Source organism: Cebus imitator, unplaced genomic scaffold (assembly GCF_001604975.1).
Source record: "Cebus imitator isolate Cc_AM_T3 unplaced genomic scaffold, Cebus_imitator-1.0 Scaffold261, whole genome shotgun sequence".
NCBI lineage: Eukaryota > Metazoa > Chordata > Mammalia > Primates > Cebidae > Cebus > Cebus imitator.
The window spans coordinates 2,388,543-2,410,666 of record NW_016107576.1 but is presented as its reverse complement, the minus strand read 5'-3'; the positions used below and the strand labels follow the sequence as shown (position 1 = coordinate 2,410,666).

General features: G+C 35.9%; 1 protein-coding gene and 1 pseudogene across 5 annotated transcripts in view; both read left to right on the top strand.

The window, feature by feature from the left end:
- The window catches only part of COL24A1 (collagen type XXIV alpha 1 chain), a 376,867-nt gene that overhangs the window by 81,449 nt on the left and 273,294 nt on the right, over positions 1-22,124 (top strand). For all 5 annotated transcript variants that reach the window (XR_005195651.1, XM_017499851.2, XM_037728289.1 and 2 more), the window contains exons 8-10: positions 9,779-9,823; positions 14,365-14,418; positions 15,847-15,891. Coding sequence is in view for 4 of the 5 variants with exons in the window: in XM_017499851.2 (XP_017355340.1) it covers positions 9,779-9,823; positions 14,365-14,418; positions 15,847-15,891 (144 nt within the window). In the remaining variant the exon portion in view is untranslated. The remainder of the gene's footprint in view (positions 1-9,778; positions 9,824-14,364; positions 14,419-15,846; positions 15,892-22,124) is intronic.
- Positions 15,825-21,352, top strand: LOC108283492 (annotated as a pseudogene).

Sequence of the window (22,124 nt, the reverse complement as noted above, 5' to 3'; positions counted from 1 at the left end):
GAGAGGAGGAATCTAGAGAGGCAATCTTGCTATAGCAGCTTTGCTGAGGTGCAGTGGGCTCTGCCCAGTCCAAACTTCCCAGCAGCTTTGTTTACATGGTGAGAGGAAAACCACCTACTCAAGCCTCAGTAATGGCAGACGCCCCTCCCCTCACCAAGCTCCAGTGTTCCAGGTCAACTTCAGACTGCTGTGCTGGCAGCAAGAATTTGAAGCCAGTGGATCCTAGCTTGCTGGGCTTGGTGGGGGTAGGATCTGCTGAGCTAGACCACTTGGCTCCCTGGCTTCAGCCCCTTTTCCAGGGCAGTGAACGGTTCTGCTCACTGGCATTCCAGGTGTTACTGGGATACAAAAAAAAAAAAAAAAAGAAAACCTGTTGCAGCTAGCTCAGTGTCTGCCCAAACCACCACCCAGTTTTGTGCTTGAAACCCAGGGCCCTGGTGGTGTAGGCACCCCAGGGAATCTCCTGGTCTGTGGGTTACAAAGACTGGGGAAATGCATAGTATCTGGGCCAGACAGCTCCATCCCACAAGGTGCAGTCCCTCACGGCTTCTCTTGGCTAGCGGAGGGAGTTCCCTAAACCCCTATGCTTACTGGATGAGACATCACCCCACCCTGCTTCTGCTTACCCTCTGTGGGTTGCACCAAGTGTCTAACCAGTCCCAGTGAGATGAGCCAGGTACTTTAGTTGGAAATGCAGAAATCACCTGGCTTCTGTGTTGATCTTGCTGGGAGCCGCAGACTGGACTGTTCCTATTTGGCCATCTTGCCCAGGTCCTCTGCAGTTTTCTTTTTTTGATATGTCTTTGTCTTGTTTCGATATCTTGGTAATACTGGCCTTGTAGAATGAGTTTAGAAGTATTTCCTCATCCTCTATTTTTTGGAACAGTTTGAGTAGGATTGATATTAATTCTCCTTCAAATGTTTGGCAGCATTCAGCAGTGAAGCCATGGGGTCCTGGGCTTTTCTTCCCCAGGAGACTTTTTATTAAGGCTTCAATCTCATTACTTGTTGTTGGTCTGTTCAGGTTTTCAATCTTGGTTTGTGGTTCAATCTTGGTAGGTTGTATGTGTCTAGGAATTTATTTTTTTCTAGATTTTCCAATTTATTGGCACATAGTTGCTCATAGTCAGGTTTGTCAATTTTGTTTTTCTTTTCAGAAAGCTATGTTTTTGTTTCACTGGTCTTTTATATTACGTTGAAATGAATTTCAAATTTATTTATGTTCAGTCTGATCTTTATTATTGCTTTTCTTCTACTAATTTGGGGTTCAGTTTGCTGTTGCTTTCCTAGTTTGTTAAGACCCATCATTAGGTTACTTATTTGAAATTTTTCTACTTTTTTGATGTAGGCACTTATAGCCATAAATTTTTCTCTTTGTACTGCTTTCACTGTATTCCATAGGTTTTGATATGTTGTGTTTTCATTTTCATTTGTTTGAAGAAATTTTCCAATTTCCTTCTTAATTTCTTCAGTGACCCACTGGTCAATTCAAGATCATATTGTTTAATTTTCATGTGTTTGTATAGTTTCCAAAATTCCATTGTTATTTTATTCCATTATGGTCAGAGAAGATGGTTAATATGATTTCAGTTTCTTTGAATGTTTTAAGACTTGTTGTGTGACCTAACATATGACTTCTATTTGAGAATGATCCATATGCTGAGGAGAAAAATGTGTATTCTGCAGCCATTGGGTGAGATGTTCTGCAGATGTCTATTAGGTACATTTGTTTTGTAGTGCAGATTAAGTCTGATGTTTCTTTGTTGATTGTCAGGACTGTCTGTCCAATGCTGAAAGTGGGGGTATTAAAGTTTCCATCAATTGTTGTATTAGGATCTATCTCTCTTTTTAGCTCCAGTAATGTTTAATTTTTTTATCTGGGTGCTTTAGTGCATATATATTTACAATCATTGTACCCTTTTGCTGAATTGACCCCTTTATTAGAATATAATGACCTTCTTTGTCTCATCTTATAGTTTTTGTTTGGAAATCTGTTTTGTCTGATGTAAGTATAGCTATTCTTGCTCTTTTTTGGTTTCCATTGGCATGGAATATCTTTTTTTATCCCTTTATTCTCAGTCTATATGTATATAGGTGAGGCGGAATTCTCATAGGCAACAGATCATTGGGACATGTTTTTTCATTCATTCAGATGCTCTATGTCTTTTGATTGGAGAGGTTAATCCATATACATTCAATGTTATTACTGATAAGTAGAGACCTATTCCTGCCATTTTGGTATTTGTTTTCTGGTTGTTTTGTGGTCTTCTCTTCCTTCTTTCCTCCCTTTCAGTTTTCCATTTAGTGAAGGTGATTTTTTTCTCTAGCAGTATGCTTTGATTTCTTGCTTTTTATTTGTTATATATCTGTTGTATGTTTTTTTGATTTGAGGTTACCATGAGGCTTGCAAACACTATCTTATATCCTATTATTTAAACTGATGACAACTTAGGACTGATTGCATAAACCAACAAACATGCAAAAGGAAAACTGATTTAAAAAAAACTCTATGCCTTAACTTCACCCCATTTGTAAACTTTTTGTTGTTTTTTCTTGTCTTTTTATACTATGTCTTGAAAAGATATAGTTATTATTTTTGATTGGTTTATCATTTAGTCTTTCCACTTAAGTCAAGAGAAATTTACATACCACCAGTACAGTGTTTTATTAGCCTATGTTTTTCCATGTGCTTACTATTACCAGTGAGTTTTATACCTTCAGATGGTTTCTTCTTCTTGCTCAGTAACATTTTTTTTTCTGATTGAGTGACACCCTTTAACATTTCTTGTAGGACAGGTTTGGTGTTGATAGAATCCAGTAGCTTTTATTTGTCTAGGAAAGTCTATTTCTCCTTCATGCTTAAAGGGTATTTTTGCTGAATATACTATTTGAGGGTAAAAGTTTTTTTTTCTTCAGCACTTTAAATATGTCGTGCCACTCTCTCCTGGCCTGTATGGTTTCCACTGAGAAGCCTCCTGCCAGATATATTGCAGTTCCGTGGTATATTATTTGGTTTTTTTCTTTTACTGCTTTTGGGATCATTTTTTAATCTTTGACATTTGAGAGTTTGATTAAGTACCTAGTCTTTTTAAATAGGTAGTCTTTTTAGGTTAAATCTGCTTGGTGATCTATAACCCTCTTGTACTTGAATCTTGTTATCTTTCTCTAGGTTTGAGGAGTTTCAATAAACCTTCTAGCCCTATCTCTTTCTCTACTTCCTCTTTAAGGCCAATAACTCTTAGATTTTCCCTTTTGAGGCTGTTTTCCATCTTTTAGGTGTGCTTCATTATTTTTTATTCTTTTTTTTTTCATTTCTCTCCTCTGACTGTGTATTGTCAAATAGTTTATCTTCAAGCTCACTAATTCTTTCTTCTGCTTAATTAATTCTGCTATTAAAGGACTCTGATACATTCTTCAGCATATCAGTTGTATTTTCCAGCTCTACAATTTCTGCTTTAGTGTTTTTAATTATTTCAATCTCTTTGTTACATTTTTCTGACAGAATTCTGAATTCCTTCTTTGTGTTATCTTGATTTTTCTTTGGGTTTCCTCAAAACAGCTATTTTGACTTCTCTGTTTGAAAGGTCATATTTCTCTGTTTCTTCAGGATTGGCCCCATGCCTTATTTTAGTTCATCTGGTGAGATCATGTTTTCACGGTGGTGTTGTTACTTGCAGAAGTTCATTGGTGTTTAGGCATTGAGGAGTTAGGTATTTATTGCAGTCTTCACAGTCTGGGCTTGTTTGTGCCTGTCCTTCTTGGGAAGGCTTTCCCAGTATTTGAAGGGACGTGGACCCCACGCCCAATAACCCTGTGGTTTTTGTAGAGGTACTGCCTTGGTGGTCTTACATAAGATCTGAAAGAATTCTCTGGATTACCAAGCAGACACTCTTGTTATTTTCTCTTAATATCTTCCAAAAAAATGGAGTCTCTGTCTCTCTCTTTGCCGGGCTACCTGGAACTGGGGATGTGGTGATGCAGGCACCCCTGTGGCCTTCACCACTGGAACTGTGCTGGGTCAGACCTGAGCTACTGGGCCTCGTCCATGGCCCTTCCCCTCAGACTGATGAGTTTCCCTCAGGCCCAGGGTGTGACTAAGGGTGCTGCTTGGGAGCCAGGGATTGAAGTCAAATACATTAGCAACTCACCTGCTGTTCTATTCTACTGTGGCTAAACTGGCACTCAAACAATAATATAGAGTCCTTCCTGCTCTTCCCAGTGATTTCCACAGATAGATGAGCCCTTCCCTGTGGCCACCACCACCAGTCTATGGGGGTTTCTGCTAGGCTTTCACCAATGTTTACTTAAAGGCCAAGGGCTCTCTTCTATCAGCTTGTGTTTAATGCTGCCAGTCCTGGAACTTCAGGGCAGCAGACTAGGTCAGAAATGCTGTCTAAGATCCTAGGCCTAGACTCAAGGACCTCAGGAGCCTACTAATTGCCCTACCCTACTGAGGCCAAGCTGGTACCTAGGGTGCAAGACATAATCCCCCGTTTTTTCCCTTTGCTTTTCTCAAACAGAAGGAGTCTTTCACTGTAGCCACCCCAGCTGGGAATGTACTGGGCCACCCATGAAATCTAGGATGTCTCAGAGCCCAAGGCCCACAGCATACTCACTGGGTATCGTTGGTGGTCATTCAGGGTCCAAGGGTTCTTTGGTCAACAGGTGATGAATCCCGCCAATACTGGATGCTTCCTTTCAGCAGGTTCCCCTTTGACTCAGGGTGTGTCTCGAAATGTTATCCAGGAGCTAGGGCCTCAAATAGGGGTTTGTGCCTTATTCTACTGTGGCTGAGCTGGTATCCAAGGTATAAAACAAACTCCTCTTTACTCTTCACTCTTCTCTCCTTATACAGAAGAAAGACTCATTCACTTTCCTTGTTCTGAGCTGCACTGCCTGGGCTTGGGGAAGATATGGTGCTCACACTCCATTAGCTATGCCAGCTATTGTCTCCCTAGTTCACTGACCGTAAGCCCAGCCTAGCACTAGGAATTGCCTAGGAATTATAGTCATTGTGTTTTAGACAGCCTTTGAAGTTTACCTATGACCCCAAAGTACTTCAACCTGTGGTGATAAGGCTTGCCAAGAAACTCAAGTACCTTGAGGATGTGTGATTCCCTTCTAGCTAGGGCTGGTCCAAATGCTCCCGCTGTGACAGGGCAGCACTGAGTTCAATGTAAGTCTCCCAGTCGCTGAACTTTCCCTTCCTAAGGTGCACATATTCTCTCTCCACACTGCAGGGCTGCCTCAGGGGACGGGGCGGGGGGTGACATTCACTATTCAAGACTGTATCTCTTGTCCTCCTCAGTGCCTCTTTCCACCGTATGAAGTTAAAACCAGGTACTGTGATTGCTATTGCTCACATGATTTTTGCTTCTTGTGACAGTGGTTTTCTGTATGCAGATAGTTGTTAAAATTTGATGTTCCAGCAATGGGGATGAATGGCATAGGCTTCTATTTTGCCATCTTGCTCTGCCCTCTTTGGTAAACCAATTTTATATTACAACAAAAATTAAGACAATTCTGTAATTTATTGTAATGTGTTTTAAATCCTTTCTGAAACAATTTGTTAACTTTCCTATTCGCATGTCTTAAGGAATATATTCAGTTTTTTTCAGAATGCTAATCAGAGAAAAATCATATATTAGGGAATCTTTTTTGTTATTCTTCCCATATGAGCATAGCAAATAATGACTCAAATATTTTCAAAACACTATAATATAAACTAGTTTTTAAAAATAAAATCCCTAGATTGGAGCTATGCCAAAGCTTGAATGTAGGCAGTTTTCCAAGGAATTTTTATCTCCTTTGCTTTTAAAAACTTTACAGACTAGTGTTTAAGTAGAAAATAAATGAGGCATATGGGAATAAATGAAAGTCTTTATATAATAGTGGAGGTAACTTCAGTATATTACAAATATATATTTTAAAATAATAAAAAGGTAGTCTTTATTACATTTCATTTTAACATTCAGATAATACAGTTACCATATTAAATACTCAGAATCTATTTTCTACCCAAGGCTTTCCATTTATTTATTCATTCATTCATCCAAGTCTCTCCACCAGTTAATTACTAAGCAACAACTATGTAGCAGGCACTGGGGACAACACAGCGAGTAAAACAGAGAGCTTAAATTAAGCTTAAGCTTTTTCAAGTGCTTATGTATCATCTTTAATTCTACCACCCAGGCTAACTTATAATAGACTAGACTGTCATAATAGCCTCCTCCCCAACTCACTCTCTTCCATTTTTCCAACTCCAGAGTCCCATCTTTGTTTTAGAGCATTTAAGGAAGTGCCCCATGGGAGCCTGAATCTGGGTTTTCTCTGATATGTACATTGACCTTATGTGAATTCTTCCTGTGTCTCCAAGCCTGGAGTAACTCTTTTTTTTGTGGGGGGGGGGCCGGGAAGGGAGGGATAGAGTCTTGCTGTTTCACCCAGGCTGAAGTCCAATGGCATAATTTCGGCTCATTGCAACCTCCGCCTCCTGGGTTCAAGTGATTCTTCTGTCTCAGCCTCCCAAGTAGCTGAGATTACAGGCACATGCCACCACCACACCTGGCTAAATTTTTCATAATTTTTATAGAGACAGAGTTTTGCCATGTTGGCCAGGCTGGTCTCTTATCTCCTGACCTCAGGTGATCCACCCACCTCAGCCTCCCAAAATGCTGGGATTACAGGCATGAGCCACTGTACCCAGCCATTCTGAAGTAACTCATATCTGCTTTGTTTTTTATTCAGTGACAGCTACATTGAAAAAAGCAGGGACTTTCTTATAGATTCCAGTATTCACAGAATTTAAGCAATAAAATAATTTAGCAGCTGGACACAGTGGCTCACGCCTGTAATACAAGCACCTTGGGAGGCCAAGGCAGGTGGATCACCTGAAGTCTGGAGTTTGAGACCAGCTGACCAACATGGTGAAACCCCATATCTACTTAAGATACAGAAAATGAGCGGAACATGGTGGCACATGCCTGTAATCCCAGCTTCTTGGTAGGATGTTGCAGGAGAATCGCTTGAACCCAGGAGGTGGAGGTTGCAGTGAGCCAAGATCACGCCATTGCACTCCAGCCTGGGCAAAAAGAGCAAAACTCCGACTCAAAATAATAATAATAATAATTAGCAATAATTTAATTGAATGCTGTCGTTTTATAAATTGAGACATTGAGGTTAACAGTATGGCTAGTTTGTGGTAAAACTGAATGTAGAACAGATCAAGATGGCTTGATCTGTTCATTGTTATTATCAGTAAAACAAACAAAAAATGCTTTACTTAGGCTCTCTGGATTGCCTAGAAAGGGAACTTAGGATATCTCAAGGAACAGAATGAATTATTTCAATCCTTTCTGCAGCAATAAGGAAACAGGGATCCCATGGAATCTAAAACTAGGTACTGTTTTAGACATACCGGGCACTGGGGACACCATACGTGACTTGGTCTGCCGTACACACTGATTCAAAGCAGCTCTATCTTAGCAGCATTAGTTTGTGAATATTTTATTGTACTTTTCTCTCAGTACTTTTCTACTTTCTCTGCATTTGATTTTTTGTGATATCTTGTCCTCTGACAACTGTCTTAACATAATTTCTACTTCTAATTTTTATGTATACTTTAGCTTTCTTGTAGCATCTCAGCAACCCTGCTCTTCTTCTTAGACTTTCTTTGTGAATCTTTCCAGCTCCCTCCTACCCCTACTTTTAAGTACTTACATTTTTCTATTGTTGTTGTTTTAATCAACTTCATTTTTTAAAAAAAGAGATTTTTATTGGCCCAGCTGTCCTTTTTTTTTGTCTTTCAAAGAGTTTGCTATGTTGCCAATACTGGACTTGGCTCAAGCAACCCTCCCACCTCAGTGTCCTGAGTACAGGAACATCATTTGCCTGGCCCAGCTTGTTTTTATTTAAATAAAACCCTTTATTCCAAGTCCTTTTATAGGCTACTGGCCTATATTGTCCTCCCTTAGATTAAGTGTCAAGTCCTGGGACTGAGGTGGGGAAAGAGTGAATTCCTTAAAAACAAATCATGACTGCATGGTGCTGCCACTTTGTCAGAGTCTCTGAATGAAGAAGAATCCCTTTAGAGAGAAGTGTGCATACAGAAGATACCATGATTAACATATATACACATAGTTCACTCTTATGGAGTGATTTGGAAAAAATAAGCTAAAGAAGAAATTGTGCCACTGCTGCATTTTGTTTCATTATAAGCTAGGGAGGAAACTAACTCTGCTCAGAAAAACAGGTGGTGGCCAAAGAAAATCAAGCATGTGGTTAGATTGAAGGGTTCACAGAATTTAAAATAAATAAATAAATAAACACACACTTAAAAAAAAAAAAGGAAAAGGAAATAGGCTCATGGCAGAGAGTCTCTGTAACCTATGAGCCTCCTACCCTGGCTCTTTATTTGTCATCCTCCAGGAACCTTTCAGCTCACACTCTCATAGATGTGCTGCCTCATCCCAGGGAGCCACCACCACTGTCTTAGTGCTGAGGATGTTTCTTATCTCCTGTTGTAAAAAGTGAAAAAATTTAGTTTTGTGTATATTTTTATTGTGGAATTTTGTGTAAACATTTGAACAACTGAGTACAATATGTATTATGTAATTAAGCTCATCATCTCTCTTTAAAAATGTAAAAAGTTTTTTTTTAATATTAACATAAGTTAAATTGTTTTAAGTTTAACATCACAAAATCTGTTGAAAGCATTTTTTTATTTTTCAAATAGGTACCTCTTCTAAATGACATTTTAAAACCAAAGCATCATTTCCTTCTTTAATCCATTAAACCATACTCATCTCTTCTGATAAACCCTCAGTGATTAATACTGAATAATTCTTTCACTCCATTAGGCTATATTCTGAAACTGAGGAAATTTGTCTTTAGTTTGCAATATATTAATTGGAAGTTTTGTAAACTTCCAATTTGTAAACTATGATTTATTTCAGGTTTTTGAGTTATATTTTAAATCCTTAAGAGAAAAGGAACTTCTTTTGTTCTTTTATGTGCATCAAAATCCTTTGATAAACAGTAGATAAAATCACCAATTTTTATTTAGGACTATACAAATTTTTATTAAACTATCCAAATCTTTATTTCATTCTCCTGTCCTTTCTTTTAGTGTCCTTCATTTTGCTCCTACATCTTTCTTAAGGAAGAAGGATATTGCTTGTTTTATAGCTTTGGGTGTTAATGCTAGAGATTAAGATTTTCTTTGGCTTTATTATTTGGAAAATATTTTTTGTTAAAAATTCCCTAGATGACTTTATAGAATCCCTTTTGATGAACCTGTGAGCAGCCTCATTCATGGGTTATTATGACAATGATTTGGGTTAGAGGAACTACCTGGATATGATCCAGTGTTTCAGTAATTACAAACAGATTACGTCTGAGGGCAATTTGTCTTCGCATTATTCAACTAAAACTAACTTTTTAAAAGCTTCAACAGACAACATATCCATTGCTAGATATGAACTTTTTATAAAAGATATTGTGCTTCAGTCTCTGTTCAGTACTATGCTATCATTTTAGTTGATAGTAACAAGTCATTCAAATAACATGCAACATTATTAATAAGAATTAGTTTGTTATTTAATAAAAAATTCTTATTAAATAAAAAATTAGATTTAATAAGAAATAAATTAGTAACAATTAAATTTGTATTGATGAGGAAACCAAAAGTTGGGATATAAGGCAGCTTACAACCTATGTTTCATTATTTGGCTTATGTAAGTTTATTTTTCATAGCATGTCTTCACTTATTATTTTGCAGGGTCTCAAAGGACATCCTGGACTCCCAGGACTTCGAGGTGAACAAGTAGGTACTTCCTTTATAAGACTTGTATCATGTGTGAAAAAGACACATGTTAGAGAACTCCATTGAGAGATTGTTTTCCCCCACTTTTTCAATTTTTCTTCTCATTGATTTTTACTCTGTTTAGTGCAGGACAGCCTTTTAATTGATAAGCTGTAGATCTTTTTATTTAAAAAACTATAATGGATAATATTTCACTGTTAATTCCCTTTTACTTTGCCTCATATGTTTCAGACCACTAGCTCTTAAACTTCTGCAGACCCCTTTGAGAATCTCATGAATACTGTGAATCCATACTATGAATCCTTTCCCAGAAAATATATAGGTTGATGCATATGTGTATGCATGCGCGCATGCACACACACACACACAGACTTTTTTTGTACAATTTCTGGAGCTTACCAGTTCACTAATGCCTAATCCATAGCTGTTTGTTCCCTGACCTTTTCCTGAAATGCAAATAAATTTCAGTAACAGTCCAAATTAGAATGGTACATATATTGTTGTCCATAATACAAATACAATATTTAAAAGTCAAAATAGTTTTGGAACTATTTAGTTTTTGAATTATATTACCAGAAAATAATATATTATTATGTCATAGAAAAAAAATCATATCTCTTATAGTGTGTAGTATACAGTATTGACAATATAGTATAAATATAAAAATGAAAAGGGTAAGCTATTAGAAACTGATTAAGGTGATGGATACCGTTATTAAAGAATCAGCACAGAGACTCAGTAAGCCTTAAAGGGAGATCCAGGAAGAAATGTGATAGATGGTACCTGAAGGAAAGCTATAAATGAAGAAACAAAGCCAATTTTCCCTTTCATTCATGTGAAGTTAGACAGTACACTGTTCAGTCCCTGAAACAACTTTTCAAGATTACTAATTACAAGACGTGGCAAGCAAAGTGATACATGTATCTGTAACACATGTAATATTGGTTTCCTGCAAATCAAACATGTACTGAAAAGCATTTGAGCATTTATGGAAGAAAAAGATGAGAAGGGTAAGTGAGATTAGTCCTTGGGGAGAAAAAAATTTGTAGGATACTGCTTTGGCAAAAACATGGATTCCAGTGGAGGAAACCTGATACTTCACAAGTGAAAAATTGGCCATGTGTCATTACTGACCAGTTCACTCACAAAACTGCTCCATAAACTAGTCCTGGTGGTGTATATGTTATCTCTGAGGGTAATATACTTTTTAGAACAGTCTAAAACCAGTTTTAAAGGTTGGAAAATGTATATTGTAGTCAGTTCTTGCTTTCTGTTCTATTTGTTTCCAGGAAAAAAAAGAGACAAAATGTGTGTTAACTTTGAGAAACAACTAAAATAATTTTGCATTTTAATTGTGAAAATACCGTGGACCTTAGGAAGGCATAACTGACTAGCTGGAAGACATTCATGTCTTGAAAATTTGTAAATATCTATAAATTTGTCAGCAAACATTTGGAAAAGCAATTATATCATTTATGTGAGCTCTAGTAATAAGAACTGTCATTTACTTAGAGCCTTTGTTATTTGCCTAACTATATTACTATTAACTATAACTCCTAGTAGTATAATTATTCAGTTTTACATATGTTAATTGATTTGAGGCCCAGCAATACTGAGTTTTTATAGTTACTTCCACTTTTAAATATATTCTTACACATTGTTCTATTTTATCCACAAAATGAGTACTGTTACTCTATTTGACTAATGAAAAAACAGAGAAACCATAGTAGCAGTGCTGGAGCAGTGCCGGGATTCTGAAGAAATCTGACTCCGAACGTGTGTTTTAAGTGAGATTAGGGCAGGCTTCCTAATTTTCTGTTCCTAATTTCTCAAGGGGCTGCTGAAATAGCTGTATCTCTGTTACTCCATCCAATCTGCAGATTTGAGTGAGCCAACTTTAAAAAAAAAATAGTCTGTCTTTAAGTACAGGGTGACTTAAGTCATGCTGTTTGTTTTGAGTTTCTTTTGAGTTTCTGTGGTTGTCTCAGTGATTTTAGGGTGCGGTTGGCTCAGAATATGTTTATGCGGTATAAAGATTATACTGAAGTTTTACTTATTTTGTTTACTGGTGTTCTAGTATAGCAGAACTTAGACACTGAGTGGAATTCTTTTGTGCCTTTCTCTGCATAGCTAAAATGTGTTAGCTAGATCTCTACGTGTTGCTTTAACACCTGCTGTGACAATTCATTTGAAATAGGATTTCACTTATGTTCTATAACAGATTGCCTTTTTACTGATGTCAGCTAATTTAATTTGACTAGGAAAGAAATGGAAAAGGAATGGTGGTTTTCCTTAGCCAGCCAGATAGTGACCTACAGAATAAAAACAGCCTTTTACATTTGTTTTACTCCTTTCTGTTGGCATACCTAAATAAAGGTTTTGTAAATGTCTAGAATGCAGGCCTTGTGTGTTTTGGAATTGGATGGGGCATAAAGGAAGGCAATTGTAAATATACTAGAGCAAATCTTAGAAGACTTTCCTTAGGGTGCTATTGGACATTTTTTGCACTTCAAACCCACAGTAGAGAAACACGCCTTTGAATGGTGCTCTCTGGAATTGACTTCCTGATTTAAGTCCTAACTTCCTACTTATTAGCTAAGTAACCTTCCACTGGTGACATAAACACCTTATGTCTCATTTTTTCTCATCTTTTATAGAGGAATAATAATATCTATCTTATAGAATTTTTGAACAGATTGAATAAGATAATACATATAAAAATACTTGAAATAGTGCCTGGCACATGATAAATGCTCAATAAATATTATAGAAATAAAATATTAAGTAAGTATATAATACCTGATATCAATTGGGGGAATATTGAGTACATAAAAATGGTTTCTGAAATTCATAGCATATAATCTCTCTACATGTAGACAAGAATTTCTTCTGTAACCCTCAGAAGGCTACTGTTTATTCACATTCTCTTCAGTTGTCCATTGTCATAACTTCTGTGTATCTTAGTTTCTTTAAATGTAGAATGAAGGAAAGAGTATCTCATAGACGAAAAGCAGATATAAAGTGCTTAGCAAATAAAGAGTGCCCAGTAAATGTTAATTTTAGGTCAAGGGAAGGGAAGGGGAAATGAGAGACAACAAAAGGAAGAGATGGATTCTGAAGTAGAGAGAAGAAAGTCAACTATTATCCTCTATTTTTCATTTCCTTGGGCTGTTCTTTCTCTAAATTTTCCACAATTTTAGAATTTTTAGCCTATCTTTACTTAAAGTGGAGGTAACACTCTTCCATCTACTTCAGAGCAGAAGGACCAAGTGCAATTATCTTTCATTATGTCATTTATAAACAAACAGGAAAAGAATTTTGCATAATAAATAAAAAATCTAGACAGCATTGTTGTCATCAGCTCAATGTAACTTTTTATGACATTTTCTTGGTTCAAGAATTATTTAATAGACTTAAACTGAATAAACTGATAAGTAAATGAATGAATGAATGGTGTATCAGTGAAAGAGTATTTAAAAAAAGAAAAAGAAGTCATAATATTTTGTCTCACTTTTTTACCTAGTTCAAGGGCAGTTTTCCTTTCTTAGGACTTTGGGTCTCCATCTGTCAGCCCTCCCTGAGCCAACCTTGTTTTAAATCAAGAATACAAAGTTGCAAATTCCAAATGAGTTTACTTTCTGTCCCTAAGTCAGTTTAGGCTGTTAATAGCAAAAGTCCATAGACTAGGTGGCTTATAAATAATAGAAATTTCTCACAAGTCTGAGATCAGCATGCTACTATGGTTATGTTCTGGTGAGGGCTATCTTTTGGATTACAGACTGCTGACTTCATATTGTATCCTCACATGGTAGAAAGAGGGCTAACTAGCTCTCTGGTCTCTTTTTTTATAAGGTCATTTATCCCATTCATGAGGGCTCCACCCTAATTACCTTACAAAGAGCCACCTCTTAATACTGTTAGGCATTATCAGCAGGGTTAGGATTTTAACATGAATTTTGAGGCACACAAACATTCAATCCACAGCACCATTCAAATTTACTAGATCAGACCCATGTCATGTCAGACCCTAAGTGGCAAAGATATTTGCCACTTAGTATCCATTTACTTAATTAGACTTACTGTAAGGTTAAGTTTAGGAAAGAAGTAGAGGTTGGTTTTGTGGTTTACTGCCCCTCAGTCTTCTGGGGCTCATGCTCAGATAGTTAAGGAGTATTGCAGGATGATTGAGACAAGAAAAAGTTCAATCTACTGGTAAAAAAGTTACTGGTAATTAAGAAATTTACCAGCTCTTCCTCTAGAATAAATGTCTCTTTTAGCTATGGATTTTTCCTTCCTAGATTGTCATTATTAATGATCAATAATATGTCATTTAGGGCCCTAATCTAATAGCTTTACTTATTTCTATTTAGCAATTTTTGTCCCTTTCATATAGGTACTTTAAGTTATATAAACCATGTATAGGACTCGATATTTTTATGGGGAAAAATTATTTCCAAGCTTGTGTACTATAAATACATCAAATATGTTTCCTTGGGCCTCCTTTGGCTTTGTTGTACTGTTTATTTTATTTATTATTTCAGGGAATTCCAGGATTGGCTGGTAATATTGGTTCACCCGGTTACCCTGGCAGGCAGGTGCAGTAACTATATTTAGACTTCTCTCTTTATGTTTCTGTTTCTTAATACATTGTATTTCTGATTTTGAGAATTAATGTTCAAATAGTTGTTTTTATTAAATAATAACTTGTAGAGAAATAATTTCAAAATCAAAGTTGTAGAAATCCATTAAAATTTTTCTGCAGAAAGTTTTATTTAAAATCAGAATGGGCCTTTTAAATATTTGATGTGATATACAATGGAACCTTCAAAATTAAAATGCCCAAGTGTTAATAAGTTCTTAAAACAGCCCTGATTGTGATTTTACAATACTATCACTGAACAAAATAAAGTAATTGTAAGAGTTAAGACTCCCTTTAACAAACATCATTTTTAAATAACACAATTATAAAAACTTGAGAAACAGTATACCACTACCAAACACTTTTATCTGAAGTGAATTCAGTTATTTGCATACTGTTTTAAAAATTCATTCTAATCATTTTATATGTATTCCCTTATAACTTCTAACTTTCTCTACTTCATATAGATTAATAATAGAACAAGGTTTATTTCCTAAGTTTTCATGAATTGAATACTTCTAAAGTTAATTAATTAGGCCAGGTGTGGTAGCTCATGCCTGTAGTCCCAGCACTTTGTGAGGCTGAGGCAGGCAGATCATAAGGTCAGGAAACTGAGACCTTCCTGGCCAACATGGTGAAACCTCATTTGTACTAAAACTACAAAAATTAGCTGGGCATGGTGGCACATGCCTGTAGTCCCAACTACTTGGGAGGTTGAGATAGGAGAATCACTTGAACTGGGAGGTGGAGGTTGCAGTGAACTAAGATCGTGCCACTGCACTCCAGCCTGGCAACAGAGTGAGACTCTATCTCAAATAAATAAATAAATAAATGTATAAAGTTACATTTTTGTCTTTGTTGTTCTTAGGAATGAGGGAAGTAAATAAGCAAAAAAATAATGTTAACAAAATTCAATTTTTTAGGACTTTAAAAACACTTGGAGGTATTCTATATTAGACTCTTACTATCAAATGATAATATGTTATATGAAAAATATAAAACATGAATATGTAAACATATTAACATTGATCTAAAGTTTAAAATATATTTATCTTTTTAAAAATTTATGGGAATTTAGAATAAGTTAATTAGAAATGTTTTAAAACAACACAAAGTCTTCCAATGAGAAATGATGTAATGAAAAAACTTTTTAAATCTGGCAATGTGTTAATGTACTTTATTTCTATATCTAAAATATATTTGTGTATAGATTATTTCCGATTCCTCTTTTGGTTCAGAAATTCTAAAATTTCTTAACATTCGTAATCTGAATTCTATAGTTTTGAAAATCATACCTTGTCATATGCCCTTTTTATTAATCTATTTATTAACAACTCTTTAAAAAGTACTGTAGTGTGATGACAGTGTCTTTTGTTTACACCAGGGTTTAGCTGGACCAGAAGGTAATCCAGGTCCTAAAGGCGTACGAGTAAGTAGGCATTTCCATCATTTTGTTAAGCATGCTTGCCTAAAAGTAGAATGAAATATATAAAATGCTTATCATTTTTACACTCTCTTAGTAGCTTTGAATTTAATTCAAATTTAGCCTGAATACACTTGCTTACTACAGTAGTTACTTTCACTTCTATGATGACAGAAAGCAGTTTCATTGTGGTAGATTTTGCATCATTATTTTATATTTATTTCCATAGCATAATGTCTGACATGTTAGAATGTGCTCTATAAACATTTGTAGTATTATTTATATATGAATGGATACAGACCTAAGGAAGTCATGATATAAAAAAATATGAAGAGGTGAAGAAATTCATAGTAGTTCAAGGCTGAGATTTTATTACACAAACTATCAGGAGTAAAGAAATATCTGCAAAGAAGGAAATAACCTTATCGTATCCAGAGCATCCCATTTTACTTCCAAACCATTAAAGGAAATGTTAGCCATGTTTAATCAATAAGGAAGCAAAATACAAATAGCTATATTACATTGTATTGGTCACTTTTTGCATCACTATAAATACATGAGACTGGATAATTTATGAAGAAAAGAAGTTTAGTTGGCTCATAGTTCTGCAGGCCATGCAGGTATGGCTCCAGCATTTACATCTTATGAGGGCCTCAGGAAACTTATAGTCACAGTGGAAGGTGAAGGGAGAGCAGGCAATGTCACATGGCAAGAGTGAGTGCAAGTGAGAAAAAAACAGAAGGTCCCAGACTCTTTCACACAACCAGATCTCACGTGAGTTGAGAACTCACTTATCACTAAGGGGATGATGCTAAACCATCCATGAGGGATCCACCCCCACGATCCAGTCACTTCCTCTAACATTAGAAATCACATTTTAACATGAGATTTGGAGGGGAAAAACATTCAAACCATATCATATATATAGTGTATAAAATTTTAAAAAATATGTTTTAAAAATTCTTTATTTTTAATAGCGAAATATTTTCAGAGTCTACATTTGTGCCTTATGTTATCTAAAATGCCTTTTTTAAAGAAGTAAAGCATAAGGTATTTAAACAATATGTGCAATAATGATGTCTTACATTTTAAAAAAATTATTAAACATTTCCAAATACTTTCATAGGTATTTTATTATTTTATTTTGCCATCAACCCTGTGATGTAGGAGAACAGGTCTATCATCCCCATTTTACTGATGAGAGGAATAGTAAGCTAAGGAACTTAATTGATTTAGCAAAGTTATAGCTGGCTAGAACTAGAACCAATGTCTTTTCACCTTTAGCTCTGACCTCTTTCCACTAGCTCGTGCTCTCTTTGTTCTTGCATTAAGTAACCACATAATGAGGAAATGTTATATATTTTTTATTAGAAATTGCACATAAAACACATGTTGACTTGGAATTAGGAAGCAAGAAAAGATTAGTGGCCAAGAAGATGGGCTGTGGAGTTACATAGGCTTTTTTTTTTCTTTAATACTTCTTTTACTAGCTTTGTGACTTCTGATGTTATTTCCGTCTCCCTGGGCTTTGTTTTTCTTATCTCATTATTTATTAAATGGTTATGATGAAACTTACTTTTCAGGTAGTGTGAAAAATTCAACAAGATTAGCATGTTTAAGGTATAGTGTATAGTATATGGCATGTATTTACTATGGATTCTGTAATTGTTACTTGAATTTGAGAGTTTCTTCTGTTCATGAATCAATAACTCCAAGAAATATATGCAAAATATATTTGGCACTGTTCAAATTACTCTTATTGCATTTTGTCATCTTGCTTCAGTGATTCATATAACTATGTTCTTCTGTGTACCATTTTCGCATTGTATTATACATCCTTTTGTTTTTTCTTTTTCCCATTTGTATTGAAAATTGTTGTCTAGGCTGTAACCCTCTTAAGCTGTACTTTCAGTTAGGTTTTCACACTTTAGTTAGGTTTCACACTTGTGAGTATGATTGGAATAAGTAGAGGGTTTCACATTCATAAAGGCTCTCAAATGTAGATTAAAAATTATTTTAGATTCAGGGGTATGTTCAGGTTTGTTACATGGGTATATTGTGTAATTTCGAGGTTTGGGCTTCTAGTGATTCTGTTGCCAAAGTAGTGAACATAGTACCCAATAGGTAGTTTTTCAACTGTTGCCTTCTTCCGGCCCTCCTTCCTTACATAATCTACAGTGTTTGTTGTTCCCATCTTTGTGTCCATGTATAGCCAACGTTTAGCTCCCATTTATAAGTGAGAACATGCAGTATTTTGTTTTCTGTTTTTGTGTTAATTTGCTTAGGATAATGGCCTCCAGCTGCATCAATGTTGCTGCAAAGGACATAGTTTTGTTCATTTTTATGGCACTGTAGTATTTCATGGTCTATATTTAACACATTTTCTTCATGCAGTCAACTATTGATGGGCACTTGGGTTGATTCTACATCTTTTTTATGGTGAATAGCACTGCCATAAACATATGAGTGCAGATTTTTTTTGGTAGAATTTATTTTTCTTTGGGTATATACTCAGTAATGAGTTTGCTGGGTCAAGCAGTAATTCTATTTTTAGTTGAGAAATTTCCAAACTTGTTTCCTCAGTGGCTGGACTAATTTGCATTACCACCAACAGTGTATAAGCATTCCATTTTTTTCTGAAACCTCATCAGTATATGTTATTTTCTGAATTTTTAATAACAGTCATTCTCACTGGTGTAAGATGGTATCTCTTTGTGGTTTTGATTTGCATCTCTCTGATTAGTTATGTTGAACATTTTTTCATGTTTGTAGGCCACTTGTATATCTTCTTTTGAGAAGTGTCTGTTCATGTCCTTTGCTCACCTTTTAATGAAGTTATTTGTTTTTTTCTTGTTGATTTGTTTAAGTTCCTTATAGATTCTGGATATTAGTCCTTTGTCAGATGCATGGTTTGAAGATATTTTCTCCTATTCTGTAAGTTGTCTATTTACTCTGTTGATGGTTTCTTTTGCTCTGCAAAAGACCTTTAGTTTAATTAGGTCACAATTGCCAAATTTTGTTTTTGTTGCATTTGTTGCTTTTAAGGATTTAGTCATAAATTCTTTCCCTAGGCCAATGTCTGTAAGGGGATGTCCTAGGTTTTCTTCTAGGATTTTTGTAGTTTAAGGTCTTACATATTAAGTCTTTAATCCATCTTGAGTTAATTTTTATGTGTTAACTCAATCAGAGGTAGGGGTCCAATTTCATTCTTCTGCATATGGTTAGCCAGTTTTCCCAGCACCATTTATTGAATTGGGTATTCTTTCCCGATTATTTATTTTTGTCAGTTTTATCAAAGATAAAGTTGTTGGAAGTTGTAGGATGCAGCTTTATCAAATGTAGATTTTTGACATTAACTTCAAATCTAGTTAAAAAGATGAAAATCATAGAAACAGACTTACAGGATAAGATGTTTTTCACTTAATTTGTGTCCTGTTATTCATAAATACTAAATGTTATGCATTGTACATGAATATTTTCATGAATCATGATAAATTAGCTTTTCATTGGCAATTATTTGATTGTATTGTTTGGTATTAGCAGAAATATTTTGGCAAATGTAAACATTTAAAACAAATCATAATTTTTAAACCCATCTTTGGTATTTCTTTATGTAATAGTGTGCTACCTGCCCCCAAAAGTAAAAGTGTATAGAACCTCTCCCGGCCCTCTAGTGCTCCTGCTGGTGATACAAAATTGCTTCTAGCTGGATCTACAACCTTCAAACCAAAAAGCAAAAATTTATTATTTTTAATTTTTTTTTGTTTCATTACACGGTAAACTCTAGTTTAATGGTGGTATTTTGAGAATGACCTCAACTCTGTATGGTTTCTTTGTTGGGTACTGCTGACATCTTACTTCTGTTAGAATCAGTGTAATGATGATGAAGAAACCTCTATAATACATCTAAACAATTACTTAGATGTTTTCAATAGAATGGTATAATTTTAAAATGTTCTCCTTACACTGTACAGGCTATGTCAGAGTTCTGACTTCAATTCTTGAGTTATTAATTGATTATTTAGTTCACTGATAAGTATACACCAGTTAGGGTGTCTTTTTATTTATAACAAAAACTCCTGTTGGATGTATTAAAACAAAAGTTAGGCCCGTGGACGCCGCCAAAGAAGCATCGTTAAAGTCTCTCTTTTCCCTGCGATCATGTCTAAGTCAGAGTCTCCTAAAGAGCCAGAACAGCTGAGGAAGCTCTTCATTGGAGGATTGAGCTTTGAAACAACCGATGAGAGCCTGAGGAGCCATTTTGAGCAATGGGGAACGCTCATAGACTGTGGTAATGAGAGATCCAAACACCAAGCGCCCCAGGGGCTTTGGGTTCGTCACGTATGCAACTGTGGAGGAAGTGGATGCAGCCATGAACACAAAGCCACACAAAGTGGATGGAAGAGTTGTGGAACCAAAGAGAGCTGTCTCAAGAGAAGATTTTCAAAGACCAGGTGCCCACTTAACTGTGAAAAAAATATTCATTGGTGGCATTAAAGAAGACACTGAAGAACATCACCTAAGAGATTATTTTGAACAGTATGGAAAAATTGAAGTGATTGAAATCATGACTGACAGAGGCAGTGGCAAGAAAAGGGGCTTTGCCTTTGTAACTTTTGATGACCATGACTCCATGGATAAGATTGTCATTCAGAAATACCATATTGTGAATGGCCACAACTGTGAAGTTAGGAAAGCCCTGTCAAAGCAAGAGACGGCTAGTGCTTCATCCAGCCAAAGAGGTCGAAGTGGTTCTGGAAACTTTGGTGGTGGTCGTGGAGGTGGTTTCGGTGGGAATGGCAACTTTGGTCACGGAGGAAACTTCGGTGGTCGTGGTGGCTTTGGTGGCAGCCGTGGTGGTGGTGGATATGGTGGCAGTGGGGATGGCTATAATGGATTTAGTAATGATGGAGGCAATTTTGGAGGTGATGGAAGCTACAATGATTTTGGCAGTTACAACAATCAGTCTTCAGATTTTGGACCCATGAAGGGAGGAAACTTTGGAGGCAGAAGCTCTGGCCCCTATGGTGGTGGCAGCCAATACTTTGCCAAACCACAAAACCAAGGTGGCTATGGCAGTTCCAGTAGCAGCAGTAGCTATGTCAGTGGCAGAAGATTTTAATTAGGAAACAAAGCTTAGCAGGAAAGGAGAGCCAGAGAAGTGACAGGGAAGTTACAGGTTACAACAGATTTGTGAACTCAGCTAAGCACAGTGGTGGCAGGGCCTAGCTGCTACAAAGAAGACATGATTTAGACAAATACTCATGTGTATAGGCAAAAAACTCGAGGACTGTATTTGTGACTAATTGTATAACAGGTTATTTTAGTTTCTGTTCTGTGGAAAGTGTAAAGCATTCCAACAAAGGGTTTTAATGTAGATTTTTTTTCTTTTTTTCTTTTTTTTTTGCACCCATGCTGTTGATTGCTAAATGTAATAGTCTGATCGTGACGCTGAATACATGTCTTTAAAAAAAAAAAAAAAAGTTAGCTGACTTTACACTTGAAGTCATCAACAGATAATTCTCAAAATGTACATAGCTTGTCATCATAATCCTAAATGCTTACTTTTGTATGCTTCACTTTAAAAGAAATATTTCCCGTTTTCCAGCTGCTTGGCTTTCAAGTGAGAAAGTTATAGGTGTTTTCACTTTATCAAAGTTATGTATAAGGGAACAAATTCTCTCTCATTTTTTTCTTTTAATTTTTGCTTACTCATACAATCTGTGGAACATAAGGCAATTTTAGGCATCTTTGACAAGAAAAAATGCCTAAAAAAGTTTTCAACATGGATGGTGGCAACTTTTTTAATGGCAATATTTAACTAAACTCTAAGGAACTAAAACCTTCCAGAAGTTTTTATTCCAGGCAACTTAGATGTGATTCTTGATACATTTTTCTCTTTCCTTTTTTTTTAAAAAAAGATAAAACATATATAATGTAAAATTTTCCATTTATAAACCCTCTCGAAGTACATAGTTAGTGGCCTTAAGTACATCCACATTGTTGTACCACCATTGTCACCATCCATCTTGAAAACTTTTTTCATCTTCCCAAACCGAAACTCTGTACCCAATAAACAACTCCCCATTCTCCACTCCCAGTCCCTGGCAACCACTCTTCTACTTTCTGTCTCTATGAAATTGACAGCTCTAAGTACATTATGTAAGTGGAATCATACACTATCTGTGCTTTCATGACTGGCTTATTGCACTTAGCATAATTGTCTTTAAGGTTCATCC